The sequence below is a fragment of the Chiloscyllium plagiosum genome, chromosome 34 (genome assembly GCF_004010195.1).
Source record: "Chiloscyllium plagiosum isolate BGI_BamShark_2017 chromosome 34, ASM401019v2, whole genome shotgun sequence".
Lineage (NCBI taxonomy): Eukaryota > Metazoa > Chordata > Chondrichthyes > Orectolobiformes > Hemiscylliidae > Chiloscyllium > Chiloscyllium plagiosum.
The window spans coordinates 18,047,411-18,068,385 of NC_057743.1; the positions used below are offsets into that span (position 1 = coordinate 18,047,411).

At 46.3% G+C, this 20,975-nt stretch overlaps 1 protein-coding gene across 5 annotated transcripts in view; it reads left to right on the forward strand.

Annotated features, from left to right (window-relative positions):
- The window catches only part of LOC122540243 (kazrin-like), a 317,978-nt gene extending 298,711 nt beyond the window's left edge, over window positions 1-19,267 (forward strand). For 4 of the 5 annotated variants that reach the window (XM_043675660.1, XM_043675657.1, XM_043675658.1 and 1 more), the window contains 2 exons: window positions 12,220-12,361; window positions 15,957-19,267. In XM_043675660.1, the coding sequence (XP_043531595.1) occupies window positions 12,220-12,361; window positions 15,957-16,112 (298 nt within the window). In that variant the 3' untranslated portion in view covers window positions 16,113-19,267. The remainder of the gene's footprint in view (window positions 1-12,219; window positions 12,362-15,956) is intronic. The other variant, XM_043675659.1, reaches the window with a different exon arrangement.
- Window positions 19,268-20,975: the final 1,708 nt, after the last annotated feature.

The following is a 20,975-nucleotide window of genomic DNA, read 5'->3' on the forward strand; positions in this document are numbered from 1 at the left end:
ATTTTGAAAAATTAATTTTATAGCCTGAGAATGCACTAAATGTATTAATAACTTGGATTAAGCGAGGCACAGACATCAGGGGATTACTGAGAAATAGAAGAACATCATCTGCATAAAGGGTAATTTTATGTTTACCTATACCAATCCTCGGGGCCGTTATATTAGGGTCAGCCCGTATAGCTTCTGCTAGTGGCTCAATTATTAGCGTAAATTGCAATGGCGAGAGAGGACATCCCTGATGGCAGCCCCTATCCACACTGAAGCTATCCGAGCCTAATCCATTGGTAATCACAACTGCTTTGGGATCACTATACAGTGTTGAGACCCATTTGGTAAACACCAGTACCATAGATTTAATCTCATTCTTAACTAATAAGGCAAGTCCGCCCCCTCTGCCCACTTCCCTGTTTTTTTCAATAAGTTGTAAATCCTTGGATGTTTAACTACCAGTCCTGGACCCCCCGCAACCACATCTCTTTGATGCCAACCACATCATAATCATTCATGAGGATTTGTGCCATTAACTCATCAACTTTGTTACAAATACTATGGCATTCAAAGTGCCTTAATGCTAATTTTCTTATCATTATTAGAAATATTGGAAATCATAAGATATCCTAAGTTCTCCTTCCTTGTCGCTGCATTCCTAGTCTGCCTCGAACTTAAACCCACCTGCACACATGCTGTCATGCTGCTTATCTTTCCATTTAACTCCATACCCCCTGGTCGCTTTCCCTTTCCCTTCCCCCCAACTCACAAGTTTAAAGTTCTAGTGACCACCCGATTTATCTTTTTCACTAGAACACTGGTTTCAGAATGGTTCAGGGTCCCAAAGGTACAGATCCCCCCGGTTCCAATGCTGATGCTAATGCCCCATGAAATGGAATCCCTCTTTCCCACACCAATCCCTTAGCCATGTGTTTAATTCCCTAACTTTCTTATCCCGATACCAATTGGCATTGAGCTCAGGCAGTAAGCCAGAGATTATGACCCTTGAGGACCTGTTCATCAATTTCCTTCTTAGTGCTTGATAATCTCCAAACAGGTCCTCCACCCTAGCATTGCCTTTGTTGTTCGTCCCAATGTGGACCACAACAGCTGGATCCCCTCCCTCCTGCTCCAGTTTCCTTTCAAGCCGTCGGAGATGTCCTGCACCCTGGCCCCGGACAGGCTACACACTATGCGGGACTCCCGATCCGGCTCGCAAAGAATACTATCTGTCCCCCTAATTATAGAATCCCCTATAACAACCACTTGTCTTTTTGCTCCCCCTCCCCCCTCTTGAATGGCCTTCTGCACCATGGTGCCATGGTCAGCTGGCTCATCCTGTCCGCAGCCCTTTCCCTCACCCATACAGGGAGCAAAACTCTCATACCTGTTGGACAAGGTCAAGGGCTGAGGTTCCTCCACTCCTGAACTCAGAATCCCCCAACCTCCCTCACTTACAGTCACACCTTGTTGTTCCTGATCACTGACTGAATTTGAATTACTTAATCTATCAGGTATGACTGCCTCCTGAAACAAAGTGTCCAGGTAACTCCCGCCCTCCTGGATGTGCCGCAGTGTTTGAAACTCAGATCTCCAGCGTTTGGTGTTTTCAGTAGCTTTATTGTTATATGTACTCAAAAGAGTACAATGAAAAGTTTATAAGTTGCCACTTACAGCACCATTTCAGGTACAAAGATACCTAAGTACAGTCCTTAGTTACAAAATAGAGAAATGAAGATAAAAAGTTACGTTACAACAATACACAGAATGACCATAAGTCAGCAAAACAAAAGGCAAAGTAAAAAGATAAATATCATATTTGAAATTATATCAATGTTGCTGAATCAAAATCCTCCAACTCACAATGTAACCTCCCCCAAACACAACATGGACAGCAGCAGTTCCATCGGACTGCTACCCACCATCTTCTCAAGGGCTATTAGGAATGGACAATAAATACTGGCCAAGCCATCAATGCTTATATCACAATTTTTTTAAAAAAATGATTGGTTTGAAATGTGGTCCTTATTGCAGCATCTATCCGGAATTACATGTCACATGCCGATAAAGATAAAATATCAGTTAAAAACCAAAAGAGCTGCAGATGCTGTAAATCAGAAACAGAAAACAGAAGTTGCTGGAAAAGCGCAGCAAGTCTGGCAGCATCTGCGAAGAGAAATCAGAGTTAACGTTTCAGGTCTGGTGGCTCTTCGTCCGTTCTGAGGAATATCAGTTTTGGTTGAGTCAGGAAAATTGCCAGGATGAGGTCAGGGTCGCCTCCTCTTTAATTCGTACAAGTGTACAAGGTGCTCTGATTCAAGAAATCCTGCAAAAGACAGTCTGTTTAGAATGTAGCACTTGCTTTACACTGCACTGGAGTGCTGTGCCTGAAATGACATTTGGGATTCAAAGTCCCAAAAGCTTGTAACTCATCTGTGGAAATTCTGCTTAGTGAGTTAGAAAACCATTGACACAGATCCCATTGTCCCCTCACTCGCATTGCGTGACATCAGCAAGAAAGGAGAGCGCCTTGGAAAATCAAACAGAACTCTCAGGCCTTGGGGAGCTCTGTGTCCTGGGCTAATGTCCATTCCTGAAGAAGGGCCTGTGCCCGAAACGTCGAATCTCCTGTTCCCTGGATGCTGCCTGACCTGCTGTGCTGTTCCAGCAATAAAGTTTCAACTAATGTCCATTCCTCATGTGTGGGTTACCTGGTGATAACCCTAACCCTAATCATATCGCATCCCACTGCGATGCGCACCTTCCTCCAGGTTACACTTTGTACAATTGAAGAGCTTGGAGCAAAAACAGAAATTGCTGGAGAAACTCAGCAAGTCTGGCAGCATCTGTAGAGAGGGAAACAGAATTAACATACTGGGTCCAATGGCCCTTTTTCTTTCTCTGCCTTTTCTCCACAGTTGCTGCCAGACCTGCTGAGTTTCTCCAGCTATTTCTGGATTTGTTTCAAATTTCCATCATCTGCAGTTCTTTGTTTTATTCGAGATTGGAACTTTTCTTCTGGCTAATCACAAGCAATGACCAATGGCATACATACCACAGAGCCCAGTTTCAGGGCGGGATGGGAGTTGGGGATTGTGGGTCTCTGGTTCTGCATTAAATGTGAATCTATTTGGTGCCTTGTCCATTAAATGTTGAAAAGCCCTTCTTTTTCCCACCTCATATACCACACAGCTTCCTTACATTTTGGAGTTTGCTCCTTATTACTTGTTAATCTTCCTAAGTAGGAAGAGCTTTCAACGGTGGTTAAAGGCAGGACTGTTGCCAACTGTACTGAAAGCTTTCCTGGAGGTATTTTTCCCATTATTGGTAGTAATGCCCACCCACCACCTCATCAATGAAGAGACAAACTCATAAAGATCAAGAGAATTGGGATTAAAATCAAACATTGCCTTTAATTTTCAAACAATAAACCAATGTTGACTGACAGTTGATGTACAAACCTCATCGTAGAGTCATAGAGATGTACAGCATGGAAACAGACCCTTCAGTCCAACTTGTCCATGCAGACTAGATATCCCAACCCAATCTAGTCCCACCTGCCGGGGTATAAGTCTGAAGAGGGTGTGTGTGAGTGTGGGAGTGTATGTGTGAGCGTGTGAAAGAGGGTCTGCATGAGTGTATGGGTCTGTAGGCATGTGTGTCTGTGTTTATGTGTGTGTTATGTGTGTGTGTGTGTGTGTGTGTCTGTGTGTGTGTCCGTGTGTGTAGTGTGACATGAACCCAAGGTCCCAGTTGAGGCCCTCCCTATAGGCACTGAACTTGGCTATCAGCCTCTGCTCGGCCACTTTGCGCTGTTGCCTGTCCTGTAGTCTGCCTTGGAGAATTGTCACCCAAAGGTCCGAGGTCGAATGTCCCAGACCGCTGAAGTCTTCTCTGACTGGGAGGGAACAATCTGTTGATTGTTTTGCGGTGTCCATTCATCCGTTGCCGTAGCCTCTGCTCAATCTCACAAATATACCATGCCTCAGGGCATCCTTGCCTGCAGCATATGAGATAGGCAACATTGGCTGAGTCACATGAGTACCTGCCACATACATGGTGGGAGGTGTCCCCACGTGTAATGGTGGTATCCATGTCCACACTCTGACACGTGTTGCAGCGTCTACCGTGACAGGGTTGTATGGAGTTGTCCTGAGAGCCGGGCAGCTCGCTACGAACAATGATCTGTTTGAGATTTGGTGGTTGTTTAAAGGTGAGAAGTGGAAGTTTGGGGAAGGTCTTGGCAAAGTGCTCATCCTCATATTCAAAGCTCACTTGAGAATGTAACTTTAAAGAAGTTCTGGGATTTACATGCGAAAGAACTGAAACCCACGTGGTCATTCTAAACTATGAGAGACTTAAACAATCCAGGTCGTTTTCAATATATATTTTCAGTTACATCACACTGTAAACTTTTGCTATAAATTCTGTGTCCTATGATCTTATACTCCACAACTACCTAATCAAGGAGCAGCACTCCGAAAGCTAATGCTTCCAATTAAACCTGTTGGACTATAACCTGGTGTTGTGACCCCAGTCCAACACCGGCATCTACAAATCATGGTTCCTTAATGACCTTCAGGGAAGGAAATCTGTTACCTGTACCTCTACTAGCCTACACATGACTCCAGACTCAAAGCAACACATTTGATTCTTAACTGCGCTCATAAATGGCTGAGGAAGCCACTCAGTTCATTGGGATAGTTTGGGGTGGGCAAACATGCTGATCTTGCCAGTGACATCAAAATTGCATTAAAGGTTTTTTTTAAAAACCCCTTTATTAACCCTTATCAAAGGTTTACATTGCAGCTTTGTGTTTCCACTTAATCACATGTTGGTGCACTAACTGTTTAAAATGTGAGTAGGTTTTGGGGTGGTGGGTGGAAGGTCAGAGAACTTGAAACAGCCCAAACCTGAGAGTGTGCCTAACCTTTTCACCCACCCAGTAGGAGCTCACATAACATTCACACCGAGCCAATGATATTGTGCCTAACCTTCACATCTAGCCAATGGGAGTTCACAGAATATTCTCACCTAGCCAATGGGAGTTCACCTAACCTTCTCACCTAGCCAATGGTATCATGCCTAACCTTCACCTCTAGCCAATGGGAGTTCACAGAATATTCTCACCTAGCCAATGGGAGTTCACCTAACCTTCACACCTAGCCAATGGGAGCTCACCTAACCTTCTCAACTAGCCAATGGGAGTTCACCTAACCTTCTCACCTAGCCAATGGGAGCGCACTCAAATTTCTCACCTAGCCAATGGGAGTTAACCTAACCATCTCACCTAGCCAATAGGAACTCACCTAACATTCTCACCTAGCAAATGGGAGTTCACCTAACCTTCTCACCTAGCCAATGGGAGCTCACCTCATTCTCACCTAGCCAATGGGGGTTCACCTAAACTTTCTCACCTAGCCAATGGGAGCTCACCTAACCTTCTCAACTAGCCAATGGGAGTTCACCTAACCTTCTCACCTAGCCAATGGGAGCACACTCAAATTTCTCACCTAGCCAATGGGAGTTCACCTAACCATTTCACCTAGCCAATAGGAGCTCACCTAACATTCTCACCTAGCAAATGGGAGTTCACCTAACCTTCTCACCTAGCCAATGGGAGCGCACTCAAATTTCTCACCTAGCCAATGGGAGTTCACCTAACCATCTCACCTAGCCAATAGGGGCTCACCTAACATTCTCACCTAGCAAATGGGAGTTCACCTAACCTTCTCACCTAGCCAATGGGAGCTCACCTCATTCTCACCTAGCCAATGGGGGTTCACCTAAACTTTCTCACCTAGCCAATGGGAGCTCACCTAACCTTCTCTCCCAACCATTGGTGTTTTGTGAACATGGGAATCAGTGGAAGCATTATGTTACCAATTCATCACCAGGCTGTGAACTTGTGAGGAGGCAAGAGAATAAAATTGTTTGATTTTGCAGTTCTCCCTTGGCAGGCTGTCCACCCTCTGTTCCTCCGATTAATTTGGTTCGGTTTATCTTCCTGGCAAGGTGTGAGGTGATGGTGGGTGGGGTTGGTGATGATTGACACCTCAGATATCCACACGATTTCAATCTCAGTGGCAGGGAGGTGTGTGGTGGTCAGGTGCCTGTAAGTGACATAAATGTAAGACAAACATCCTGAGATCTGTGATTCTGTTGCGAGGTCATACATGAGGCTGAATGTTACTCAGGAATCCCAACTCTTGGGATGTGTTTGGCCTATCTTGCAGAGTTAAATTTGCCCCCATTCCAATTTCCAATCAGTGAGAACTAAAAGTGTTAAAAGGGATAGAGAAAAGGTATTATTGTTTCGAATGCCTTTATAATTGTTCTCCTGGGCAGTGTCGAAGGAGTTAACATTCCATTCCAAGACACTCCAGAGCAATGATTGTCAACTCTAACAGGCAGAAGCAGCGAGCAGTGGTATTAGTGATTGTGGCTATTGATTTTCAAATCGACTAATTCTTGCTCAATTTCAGCCATGATAACACAGCCACATCCTGTTTCCCAAGGGGCCCTTGTATCTGCTGCTTTTCCTTCAACTCATTCTCCTATTAAATAAATGGCCTGTCATACAACACACCGCCAAGCTGTAAATACTCCAAGTATCGGTGTAATCTTTTGAGTGTTCTCTCTTCTGCCTCTTAGAAAACATTAAATTTATGATGAGCTAATGTTTTAATGTTCAAAATCCTTCCATAGGCTGAGGGCATGTTCTCAATGACGACACATTCTAAAGCCTTGATTCCTGTTTTCCTGTCAGGTTAATCATTGGCATAGATTCAAGCAAAAGTAATTAACACCACCGGGTTATCAGACCCAGGAGCCTCCTTAGAGTTAATATTTATGCAAAAACCATGTTTCAGACATGCCCTTCTGAATTCAAATCTCCCATTAGTCACTCTAATATCTCGTGATCTAGTCTGTCTCACTCCTCTGGGCACTCCCTCAGGCTGTACCAAAATGTTCTTATCTTTTTCTTATCCATGCACTCAGCTTCCTACCCACAAACCCTCCATCACCATGACACACCACATCCCCATACCCTCCATCACCATGACACACCACATCCCCATACCCTCCATCACCATGACACACCACACCCCCATATCCTCCATCACCATGACACACCACATCCCCCATACCCCCATCACCATGACACACCACATCCCCATACCCTCCATCACCATGACACACCACATCCCCATACCCTCCATCACCATGACACACCACATCCCCATACCCTCCATCACCATGACACACCACATCCCCATACCCTCCATCACCATGACACACCACATCCCCATACCCTCCATCACCATGACACACCACATCCCCATACCCTCCATCACCATGACACACCACATCCCCATACCCTCCATCACCATGACACACCACATCCCCATACCCTCCATCACCATGACACACCACATCCCCATACCCTCCATCACCATGACACACCACATCCCCATACCCTCCATCACCATGACACACCACATCCCCATACCCTCCATCACCATGACACACCACATCCCCATACCCTCCATCACCATGACACACCACATCCCCATACCCTCCATCACCATGACACACCACATCCCCATACCCTCCATCACCATGACACACCACATCCCCATACCCTCCATCACCATGACACACCACATCCCCATACCCTCCATCACCATGACACACCACATCCCCATACCCTCCATCACCATGACACACCACATCCCCATACCCTCCATCACCATGACACACCACATCCCCATACCCTCCATCACCATGACACACCACATCCCCATACCCTCCATCACCATGACACACCACATCCCCATACCCTCCATCACCATGACACACCACATCCCCATACCCTCCATCACCATGACACACCACATCCCCATACCCTCCATCACCATGACACACCACATCCCCATACCCTCCATCACCATGACACACCACATCCCCATACCCTCCATCACCATGACACACCACATCCCCATACCCTCCATCACCATGACACACCACATCCCCATACCCTCCATCACCATGACACACCACATCCCCATACCCTCCATCACCATGACACACCACATCCCCATACCCTCCATCACCATGACACACCACATCCCCATACCCTCCATCACCATGACACACCACATCCCCATACCCTCCATCACCATGACACACCACATCCCCATACCCTCCATCACCATGACACACCACATCCCCATACCCTCCATCACCATGACACACCACATCCCCATACCCTCCATCACCATGACACACCACATCCCCATACCCTCCATCACCATGACACACCACATCCCCATACCCTCCATCACCATGACACACCACATCCCCATACCCTCCATCACCATGACACACCACATCCCCATACCCTCCATCACCATGACACACCACATCCCCATACCCTCCATCACCATGACACACCACATCCCCATACCCTCCATCACCATGACACACCACATCCCCATACCCTCCATCACCATGACACACCACATCCCCATACCCTCCATCACCATGACACACCACATCCCCATACCCTCCATCACCATGACACACCACATCCCCATACCCTCCATCACCATGACACACCACATCCCCATACCCTCCATCACCATGACACACCACATCCCCATACCCTCCATCACCATGACACACCACATCCCCATACCCTCCATCACCATGACACACCACATCCCCATACCCTCCATCACCATGACACACCACATCCCCATACCCTCCATCACCATGACACACCACATCCCCATACCCTCCATCACCATGACACACCACATCCCCATACCCTCCATCACCATGACACACCACATCCCCATACCCTCCATCACCATGACACACCACATCCCCATACCCTCCATCACCATGACACACCACATCCCCATACCCTCCATCACCATGACACACCACATCCCCATACCCTCCATCACCATGACACACCACATCCCCATACCCTCCATCACCATGACACACCACATCCCCATACCCTCCATCACCATGACACACCACATCCCCATACCCTCCATCACCATGACACACCACATCCCCATACCCTCCATCACCATGACACACCACATCCCCATACCCTCCATCACCATGACACACCACATCCCCATACCCTCCATCACCATGACACACCACATCCCCATACCCTCCATCACCATGACACACCACATCCCCATACCCTCCATCACCATGACACACCACATCCCCATACCCTCCATCACCATGACACACCACATCCCCATACCCTCCATCACCATGACACACCACATCCCCATACCCTCCATCACCATGACACACCACATCCCCATACCCTCCATCACCATGACACACCACATCCCCATACCCTCCATCACCATGACACACCACATCCCCATACCCTCCATCACCATGACACACCACATCCCCATACCCTCCATCACCATGACACACCACATCCCCATACCCTCCATCACCATGACACACCACATCCCCATACCCTCCATCACCATGACACACCACATCCCCATACCCTCCATCACCATGACACACCACATCCCCATACCCTCCATCACCATGACACACCACATCCCCATACCCTCCATCACCATGACACACCACATCCCCATACCCTCCATCACCATGACACACCACATCCCCATACCCTCCATCACCATGACACACCACATCCCCATACCCTCCATCACCATGACACACCACATCCCCATACCCTCCATCACCATGACACACCACATCCCCATACCCTCCATCACCATGACACACCACATCCCCATACCCTCCATCACCATGACACACCACATCCCCATACCCTCCATCACCATGACACACCACATCCCCATACCCTCCATCACCATGACACACCACATCCCCATACCCTCCATCACCATGACACACCACATCCCCATACCCTCCATCACCATGACACACCACATCCCCATACCCTCCATCACCATGACACACCACATCCCCATACCCTCCATCACCATGACACACCACATCCCCATACCCTCCATCACCATGACACACCACATCCCCATACCCTCCATCACCATGACACACCACATCCCCATACCCTCCATCACCATGACACACCACATCCCCATACCCTCCATCACCATGACACACCACATCCCCATACCCTCCATCACCATGACACACCACATCCCCATACCCTCCATCACCATGACACACCACATCCCCATACCCTCCATCACCATGACACACCACATCCCCATACCCTCCATCACCATGACACACCACATCCCCATACCCTCCATCACCATGACACACCACATCCCCATACCCTCCATCACCATGACACACCACATCCCCATACCCTCCATCACCATGACACACCACATCCCCATACCCTCCATCACCATGACACACCACATCCCCATACCCTCCATCACCATGACACACCACATCCCCATACCCTCCATCACCATGACACACCACACTCCCATACCCTCTATCACCATGACAGATCACACTCCCATACCCTCCATCACCATGACACACCACACCCCATACCCTCCATCACCATGACACACCACATCCCTATATCCTCCATCATCATGACACACCACACCCCCATACCCTCTATCACCATGATAAACTACACCCCACAATTCCAACCTGCCAACATCTCCACTTTACGATTGTCATCCACATATGCAAATCCATCCATTGGTTGCCCCGATCTTATTTCTATAACCTGCTCCAGTCCCCTAACTCCTCCAACTGAGGTCTGCTCTAGGCCCACGATTTCCTCCATTGCACAGACTGCAGTCATACCATTAACTCTGGAATTATCTGGAATTCTCACCTGGAACCTCTCCAGTCTACCTCTGTTCCTTTCTGATGTTTCCTGAGGCCTACTTCTTTGACCAAGCTCATCTCTGGCTTGGGGGTTAATGTAAAATGCCTTGGGCTGGTTTGTTTTCTTTTATTTCAAAAATATACCTGATTCATAAAAAAATCTTTATGTACATACCTGTTCGGTAGAGCAGTTCAATTCTGTATAATCACTACATATGGAGAATAAACAAGCCCAAGGTGATTTTAATTATACAAGACAATATTTACATATAATTGAGGGCACTGAGAGGGTCCAATAACTGAACAGACCTCCATTTAATTTTGACAGAAAGATGGTGGTCCTCCCCCACTGCACCTTGGCAGCAACTGACCAAGTTTTAGTGTGTCCCTCCGCACATTGTCCTGGACTTTGCAATTTGCCAGTCTGTAACACTCAGTTTGGGTCAACATCTTTGCTTTGGAAGCCAAAAGGTTGGGCAGATCAAAGAGCGCCTCCCACTGAGTTGATGGTCCTCCAGGCGCAGGCAATGTTTGTCTCGGTGTGCATCCCAGGAACAGAACAGAGTGAAGCATCAGAACACAAGACTTCCCTTTATGAGACAGAACACAAGGGGATGAATTGATGAAAGAATAGATAGTACAATATCCCTGTTTCCTGTCCTTATCAAAGACAATCAGCAAAGCCACAGGAGATCTACAAGTATCCAGGGAAGATTCTAAACTCTTTAGTTCAGCTCTTTTAAGATCAGCAAGACAAAGATTAGCTGGCTGTTCTTCTCACTTCCTGGTTGAGTGAGTGCAAAATGGCTGCCCACTTGGCCCCTTGAACATATAATCACAGCAATGTGTTTCATGTTATGGGAAACACTTAAGAGAATGTTTTTAAATCCATAGGACATAGGCAGCACTAATAAGGTCAGCATTTGTGCTCATCCCTAATTACCAATAATTGACAATGTGCAAGTCGGCCTTAAAATGCTATAATCCATGTGTGTGTGGTGCTTTATTGTGTTGGAAGTTGTAGGATTTGAACACACAAACAGCAAATTTCCAAGTCAGCATGTCTGTAACTTAAGTGAACTTGAAAGCAATAGTATTTGCACATGGTGATTGTCTAAGTAATGGAGATTGTGGCTTGAGGAGATGCATTGGAAAGATGCACTGGAAACACCCAGTATCTGAGAGACATAATGGGAAGTCTAGTGTTGGTGATGGGCCTGTTCTGTGATGTAAGGCCTATACTGGGTGTTGCTGCGTTGTAGTACTCTGTGGGGCCTGTATTTTGGCACGAGGCCTACACATTGACTAACTCATTCAGTTATGGTGTGAGCTCCATTAAAATGACCTGTTTCTCATTTGCAGGCATGAATTGATACAGGAAAGTGAGAGATTGGGGCAGCTATGTTATGTACAGCAGGGCTCACTCATGAGACATAATCACATTGGGGATCATGTTCTAGAATACGCAGAGGATGAGCCCAGCAGAAAATACAGAACAGGAAGGGTGAGTACAGAGAGGCTAGAGCTCCCAGAAGCCTTCTTCAACCTAGAGCTGAAAATCACCAAGTACATGGCAGAATTTCACAGCTTCGGTGATTATGGTGCAATTCATTTACTCATGCACGTAAACAAAGGAAGTTTAAATGATGTGGCAAAAGGGTTGTCATTGAATTTAATAATGCACTAATTTTATGCCACCCATTTTCCTGAAGGCACTGATTCATCCTGGTATCAAATCCCACTGGTGCCAGGCATCCTCTGGTATCTCACCAAAGTGGCCATTCTTCATTTGTGAGCCGAAACTGTGAGCTGTGCCAGGGTATGTGATTACTGGAGTCACAAGGACCAGGCTGGTCCTATCCTACCAATCTATGCAGGGTCCGATCCTGCCAGTTTAGACTGGCATCATGCCCGATACAGAACACCACTCACTCACTTCCTCCAATAAAGTCCCAAACTCTGCATCTCCAACTTTGGCCTCTTGCACATCCCCTGTTTCCATCAGCCCACAATCAAAAACCATGCCTTTAGCTGCGTCAGGCCTGAGCTAAAGAATATCTTCTGCAAAGCCTTCTGCCTGTCTACCTCTCTCTCTTCCTCTTTAAAATGCTGCTCTATATCTTCCTCTCTTTTGGTCTCTCACACATGGCCCAGTGTCCAATTTTAACTGATAACACGGCTTGAAGCGCCTGAAGATATCGTACAGTGTTAAGGCTGTTTTTTCAATATACAGTGTTGTTGTTCCTGGGGGTGCCTGAAGGCCTGCACATTTAGCATTGTATTGTATTGATGCTCTGGTGGCAACCCCTTGCCAAGGACCACAGTAAAAAAATCATCCAACCACAGGTATTACCAGATTGCCCCTCCAACTCAAGGAAGTCCTCATTGGTTAGAGAACGTACCTATTTTTCTTTAATCCCATCCTATTTGTGGGCGATCAGACCACCTTCCTCCCATGGGGTCCTTTCTGGAGGCTGGTAGGTCCCACTCATTATGTCCCAGTCCCATCCAGGTCAATGGAATAGAAAGTTGGAGTGCCCAATAGAAAGGTATGACAGCCTGTGTTAGCACCCCGTATACTGGAATATTGGGGAAAACATGAGCGGGAGCAATTGCTCTGTATTCTGTTTGTTTCATGGATGAATATTTTTTGGTCCCCCGGCAAGTCACCAGCATTTGTTCAGTTGGGCAAAGAGATCTGAATTGGCTTCTTTTATATCGGGTTAGGGAGTCAGTTGCAAGAGAGGGATACACAATCCATTGTGAAGGATGCAGAGAGGGACTGGATGCAGAGTTTGGGAAATGAAAGTGATATAGAGTCTGTGGGGTCAGGGTAGGAGGGTTGGGGGGGGGTGTAGGAATGTAACATACCCTCTGGGTTTCTGAGATAATTGGAGGATTGATGCGAACCAATTGACCAATGATATCCCATGGTCAGCAGGGACCGATCACCAAGACTGAGTACATTTCACATTGTGATGACGATGTTAGAGAACTTCAAAAGGACATTGACAAGTTGGTGGATGGGGCAATTAGGGGGCAGATGGAGTTCAATATGAAGAAGTGTGAGGGAACTCATCTTGTTAGAAACAACTTGGATGGTATGGCGGCTCAGTGGTTAGCGCCGCTGTCTCAGACTCAAGCTCAATTCCAGCCCCTGACAACTGTCTGTGCGGAGTTTGCACGTTCTCCCTGTGTCTGTGTGGGTTTCCTCCCACTGTCCAAAGATGTGCAGGTTCGGTGGATTGGCCATGCTAAACGACCCATAGTATCCAGGGATGTGCAGGCTAGGTGGATTAGCCATGAGAAATGCAGGGTTATGGGGATAGGGTAGGGGGCTGGGATGCTCTTCAGAAGGTCAGCTGAATGGCTTGCTTCCACACTGCAGGGATTCTATGAGATGGTACATAAAGAAGATTACTACTCTAAAGAGTCTGCAGGAGCAGAGACACCTGGATATATATGCACATACATCATTAAAGGTGGTAGGACAGATAGGGAGAGCAGCTTTGGAGCATACAGTATTCTAGACCCCATAGGGGCATAGTGTATAAGAACAGGGAGGCTACGCTGAACCTAGATCCTAGTATTGTGTACAGCTCTGGGCACACAGTTTAGGAAGTATGTGAACACATTGGAAAGAGAGCAGAAGAGGTTTACAAGAATGGTTCCAGGGATGAGAAACTTCAGGCATGAGGCTAGATTGGAGAAGAGAAGACTGGGAGGAGATCTAATAGAAGGTTTCAGGCGACTGACTGTGTGGAGTTTGCACATTCTCCCTGTGTCTGCGTGGGTTTCCTCTGGGTGCTCCAGTTTCCTCTCACAGTCCAAAAATGTACAGGTTAGGTGAATTGGCCATGCTAAATTGCCCGTAGTGTTAGGTGAAGAGGTAAATGTAGGGGAATGGGTCTGGGTGGGTTGCTCTTTGGAGGGTCGGTGTGGACTTGTTGGGCCGAAGGGCCTGTTTCCACACTGTAAGTAATCTAATCTAATCTAATCTAATTTGATGGTGTAGATAGAGAGAAATTGCTCCCACATTTCCTTGACAATCAAGAACCAGAGGGCAGAGATATAAAATTGTTTTCAAAACCAGCAAATGTGAGGTGACGAAAAAACGTTTCTGACAGCAAACAGTCTGGCAGACATTGCCTGGAAGTTTAATGGTAGCAGGTTAATTGAGACATTCAAGAGGGCATGAGATGATTATTTCAAAAGATACGATACGCAGGGTTACAGGAGATTCGCACTAAGTCAAAATGCTCAGCAAACGAGTGCATGAATTATTCAAATGGCCTCCTGCTCCATCACAATTTTGTGCTTCAGCAATAATCCATTCTTAAAAGATTCAAAGCTGCTGGATATGTGGATAAATAGACAACAGGATATAGGTAAACAACAGACTGCTAGGTACATGGGGAGACAAGGTTGATAGGTGAATCAAGACAGAGATAGGTAGGGAGGTACAAAGGTAGAATAAACATCAATGATACTTCAGTGTTTGCCACACAAACTCACAAAAGTTTATTTATTTTGGTGATAATTGGATGAAGTAAATGTGAGGCCTCTGTAGCAATCTTTAAGAGTCATTTTCACTTTCAGTGTGAGGACTAGGCTGAGTGTTGTGAATGGGCAGACAGCTGTACCTCCTGCTGAAGGGTTGCCTTCAAATTTCTGCATCTTTTCATTCCTCTCTCAAACAAAAACAGTTATCCAGCGATTCTCGAATAAAAGCACAATACTGCAGATGCTGAAAATCCAAAACACACAAAGAGACTGTTGGGGAAACTCAGCAGGTCTGCAGTCCTCTGCGGAGAGAGAAACTGAGTTAATGATTCGAGTCCGCTATGCCTCTTGTACATAGACGAGTTCAAAACAAACACGCTGTTTCTCTCTCCTCAGATGCTGCCAGACCTGCTGAGTTTCTGCATTTCTTCCATTCTGTTTCTGGGACTTTGTAGTGTGCTGCTGTGTTTGCCTCCATAATATCAGTCACAATGCTTCAACCTCACGTTATGCGATGAATTGACAAATGTTTCTGTGCAATGTGCTGTCACACTATATAAAGACAAATTTCTTTTGTTTTGAAATTTTACACCTAGGGACCAATGGAACCAATGAAGACATTTGGCAGAAAAGATCTCAGTTTCCATGAGGCCTACTCCTCACATGCACAGGGAGACTCCGAGGGGGCAGTGTCCAGTACAGCATGCAGCTCTCTCCAAACCTTCCCTGGGATAGAGGTTACTAATGTGTAGGACAGAGCTGGGCACTGGGGACGGCTGGAAGGAGTGTATACTTTTCCAAATCAACAGCCCCTTCGGAACATCAGGAGGAAAATGGAGGACTTTCCAACCAAATAAACGAGGTTCGCTCTTTTCACCTTGTCTCCAGTTGGCTATAGGTGGCCATTTTGGGAAAGCCTGAGGAGAAACTGCCTCTTACTAATTAGAATGAGCTCCATGTCACCGCCACTATACTGTGCCTCAGGACCAGCAGGTTTGGTTCCACTCTCAAACCAGCTTTCTGTTGGTGAAGGTCTTTATCTTGAATGGGTTCAACTGAACATAGGAGGGCACAGGAAGTGCACATGGCCCTTACCCTAACGACTGTCCAAACAATGTCCCTTTTGTTGAGATGGAGGTGCTAATAATGTTCCCAATTGTGTTCCCTAAAAGGTGGGGGTATGCCTCAGCGGTCAACCTGTTGTCCACATTTTAATGGGGGATCCATGGAGCAGTCCTGACCTTCAACTAACTCTGGAGTACTGCACCAGAACCCAAACAGCTTCACTACGCACCATTGGCAAATTGCCCTCAGATTTGGCGAAAGGGAAGGAATCGATGGGGGAATCTTTTACTTCAATAAATTTCTTCTTTGTTACATGAAAGTGTTTCACCCATGCCAGGCATTCCAGTTAAGTCTTCTATTTTGGTGATAACCATCAATATTATCCTTGCCGAGAGTGGAGCCCTTGTCCTCGCTGCGCCTCTGCGTTGATGTGGGTTACGCAGGAACTCCTACACAAAGCCACGTTTCAGCAAACAGCCTGAGGGTCAGTCCATAACAGGCTGAACTTGGGGAGGCTGTGCTCCCGCTAGGATTGCAGCTTTCATCGCCCTTTGGTGTGGCTTCCCAGAACTGGGCTGAGAAACACTGCTTTCAATTCTGCCATTTGCAAGGAGTCCCTCCACAGCTGGGCCTGACTGTCCCTGGGAGTGTTGGACATAGCGCATTACTGATTGGCAAGAACCATCCAGATTCAGCAGGTCAAACTGAGCCAGGATACAGCCTTTAATGGTATTGATCCGGAAACAGCATCAGAACCCAGGCTGCCATAAAGTGGGACATGTCTCAACTGGGCTGTGGGCTCAGACAATTCAAGGATTAAGCCCTGATCGGAATATCATAAGCTGTGACTCCTCCAGAAGGAAAAGTGAGATAGTACAATCCAGAAAGATCCCAGGTTCTAACCTTGGTGCCCAGCATCAGTTCGAAAGCCACGTTGCCCATGGTACACCCACAACATTCACCACCGCTCACATTTCACTGTGGAACAAATCAGAAATACCCTCAGAAAACGCTGAAGAGCGTGACCTCAGAGAGTCTGGCGAGAGAGCTTTGTGTGAGGAACTACAGCCACAAAACATTGAATAGTTTCAATGTATTTGGTAAACATTGTTCCCTTTGTTCCCACTGTATCTCACGGTCTGAAGGTGCAGGAGGTTCTTAAAGAGGTTAGAATGCTTCGACATCAAAGTGAATTCTATCCTGTTGAGGTCAGAGTTTAACAGTCCTCCCCAGCTTTACACAGTAACTAGTGAAAGATCCAAGCCCAGTTAGTGCCCTGATGGTGGGTCAGATTTCACAGAATCAGGATGAGGCCATTTGGCCCGTCATACATATGGTAGCGTGTCAAAGAGTTATCCACTTAGTCCCCATACCCTGCTCTTCCCCCAGAACCTGGGAATTCTCTTCCTTTTCAAACATACTTCCAGTTCCCTTTTGCAACTTCAAATCTGCTTCCACTGACCTTTCAGGAAATGCATTCCAGCTCAGAACAACTTGTCATGTTAAAGAAACTTCTCATCACTACTCTACCCCCCTCATCTGTTGTTGTATGTTAACTTTGTGTTCGCTGGTAATCAAACCCTTCATTAGTGGAAACAATTTCTTCTCAATTGACTTTCAGAAAACCTTCATTACTTTGAACCCCTGTGATAAATCTGAACCTTCTCTGCTCCAAAGGAGAGAATCCTAGCTTCACTGATCTCTCTATATATTGGGAGTCCCTCATCCCTGGTCAGTTCTTTCAGCCAGTGAATTTTGCCTGTTCCAGCTAAGGGTTTCTGGATTCTCAAATCACTCAGAGCATCATCCATAATCGCACCAGTCGGCATCATGGGAGTTGTTTGACACTTTGACCTCAGCTCCCTTTTGTTTTCTGGGCACGTGGGGACGGAGAGCCAAGCAAGAGTGAGCGACCAAGTTACCCCTGGGAGACGGTTAGATTCAAAGCAGCTGGCAGCTAGTTGTACAGCGACATTTGGTTCAGCAGTTTCAGAGAATCTCACGCCCAGGCTGATCAGGAAAGCAACAGGCTGCAGTAGCAAAGAGTAGAGCAAAAAGAGAAAGACCCACAGAAAACCATTCTGCAAGGGATTATGTTCACTTGTTCGTTAAGGTGCAGTCTCTTCAGTATGAATACAGCTTGACAAACTAACGGACTGCTCCACATTGGTGTTTGAACTACTTGGCTAATGTACTTGATAGTGCAACCAGTCCAACACTAAGCCCTTCTATAACAAGGATACGACATGAACTGTTTCTAATCATCAAAGAATGTTAAACTAACTGTACTGATTTTATTTTGTATTCTGTGAATATTTGTTGAATAGAAAAAGGCAATGCTTTTTAAAAAAAAATTTAAACATACTCACAGAGATTTTGTTTTATTTTGACTTACTATGTTATTTGAAATGTTTGACAGAAATCTCCGTTTTCTCTGCCTTTGCTGGTTTCCCTCCAGTCCATTGCTGCTGGCTATCATGGTCACACTCACACTGCTTGCTCACAGGATCAATTCCATCTTTTTTAAAAAAGATATTCGTTCAGCTCCTGGTTTCTCCAGTGCCACTCGAGATGCCTGGACATGTGTTAATGGAGGTGTCACCTCACCTCAATCCCACAAACCCCCAAACACTTTTCATTGACCAGCCAATCTGCCCCATCTTCATGATGTCCTGCCTGCCCCACTAATTAAAAAGGGAAGTGATGGTTTTCCGCAAATTTGTCAAGCAGTCAAACAGATGGTTTTCCCCTCACTTTGAACCAATTTACAAATAATCAGCAAGCCTGCTGAAAGTCATTTTGTTTAAAGTTAAAAATCACACAACACCAGGTTATAGTCCAACAGGTTTAATTGGAAGCACTAGCTTTCGGAGCGCTGCTCCTTCATCAGGTGGTTGAAGGCACACAACATCTGATGAAGGAGCGTCGCTCCGAAAGCTAGTGCTTCCAATTAAACCTGTTGGACTATAACCTGGTGTTGTGTGATTTTTAACTTTGTCCACCCCAGTCCAACACCGGCATCTCCAAATCTTCTTTAAAGATGGTTTTCTGATTTTTGTTTGAAGTAATGTCTTGGAGATTGGGGGGGGGAGCGGGGAGGAGTATGTTGCTGGATGAAGTGCTTATTCAGTGAGTCCTCCCAGGTACACTGGGCTGAATGGCCTCCTCCTACTCTCTCACGATCCTCAGGTTCTGCGATTCTAAATCCTTGGAGAGTCCAAGACTTGTCCATTTGTGTTGAGGCCAGCTTCAGATTTACTGAAAGAGAAAATGAACATAATCACTATTTGTAATCCTCAGAACACAGATTAGAAACCCCCAAAGCGATCAAAACGAAATTGTTTACTTTGTCACCATTTGTGAGTAGAGATGCCGGTGGAAAGTGACTCCTAAAATGGGAAGTGAAGATCCCGCTGACCCATACGGTCAGAAAAGGCAACTTTATTCAATCACTGCAAATGATCCTGAGGGCTTCCATGTCTTGTGTACGACCACAGAAATTTCTAATGCATTGATTTCACCATCAAATCTTCCTGATTTGATATACAGTCCAAACTCAGTACACACAATAAGCAGAGGAATCAGAGCAACAGGAGTATATTATGCAGCCTCTCAAACCTTTCTGTTGGATATTAACTGTTCACCACCCCTATTCCAGGACCAGCCTTGACTCTGTGTCAATGGAATATGTGCTGTCCCTGGTCTTTGCTTTCTCTAAACTGGGAGATCCTGACTGGAGCAGCATAGATAGTATAGTATCTATTCTAACCCCGACTACACTTCATCGTGAGGGTGAGCTTGGTGCTAACTCTGTGCAGTTTGTGAAGACAAGTTTTATTTCCATGATGACATGTCTTAAGAATGTGCTTAACAATTCACATTAAAAAAAGAACTAAAAGGCATCTCCCCAGTGGTTCTGCTGATGTAGGGAACTGAGCAACACAGTCAGATCCTGGTATTCAGCCACAGTAGGTTCTCAGTGGATGTCAGCCAGCGGTTGATCCATTTGCCTCTCCTACAAAGCTCTTGGGTGGGGATACAGGGTGAAGGTAGACTTGGCCAGGCCTGCACTGAGTAACCTACCCACATTCACTGGCTGAACCGAGGAGTGAGGACTGGCTGCCAGGTGGAGGTGTTGGAGGGCATCTTGCCCACCAGGAGCCAGCACCTTTAGGCTTTCTGATCCAGAGAGCAAATAAAGGGACCCAATGGAGCTGCTCATGTACTGGTGAAACATTGTCTTGTTATGACCTAACTAGTCTAATGTGCATTCATTACTTTGTTATTTCAGCAGTACTTCATGTAAATAAAAGATGTATAAATACAACGATACCAAACTGTGTCAGTCTCATTACATTCAGTTTTATCTCAGTGATAAGTGCAGAGTGAAGTGTTGGGGGTCGGTGACAAACTCACAGAGTGAAGTAAAGCCAGGCCTCATCTGCAGCCTGGGGCTGAGTCTCCTGCCCAATCCCAACTAAATCACCCAACTGTCTGGCAGGTAGCTGCAGACTCGGTCCCTGGTTGTCAGATAAGTGGATTGTGTTGGG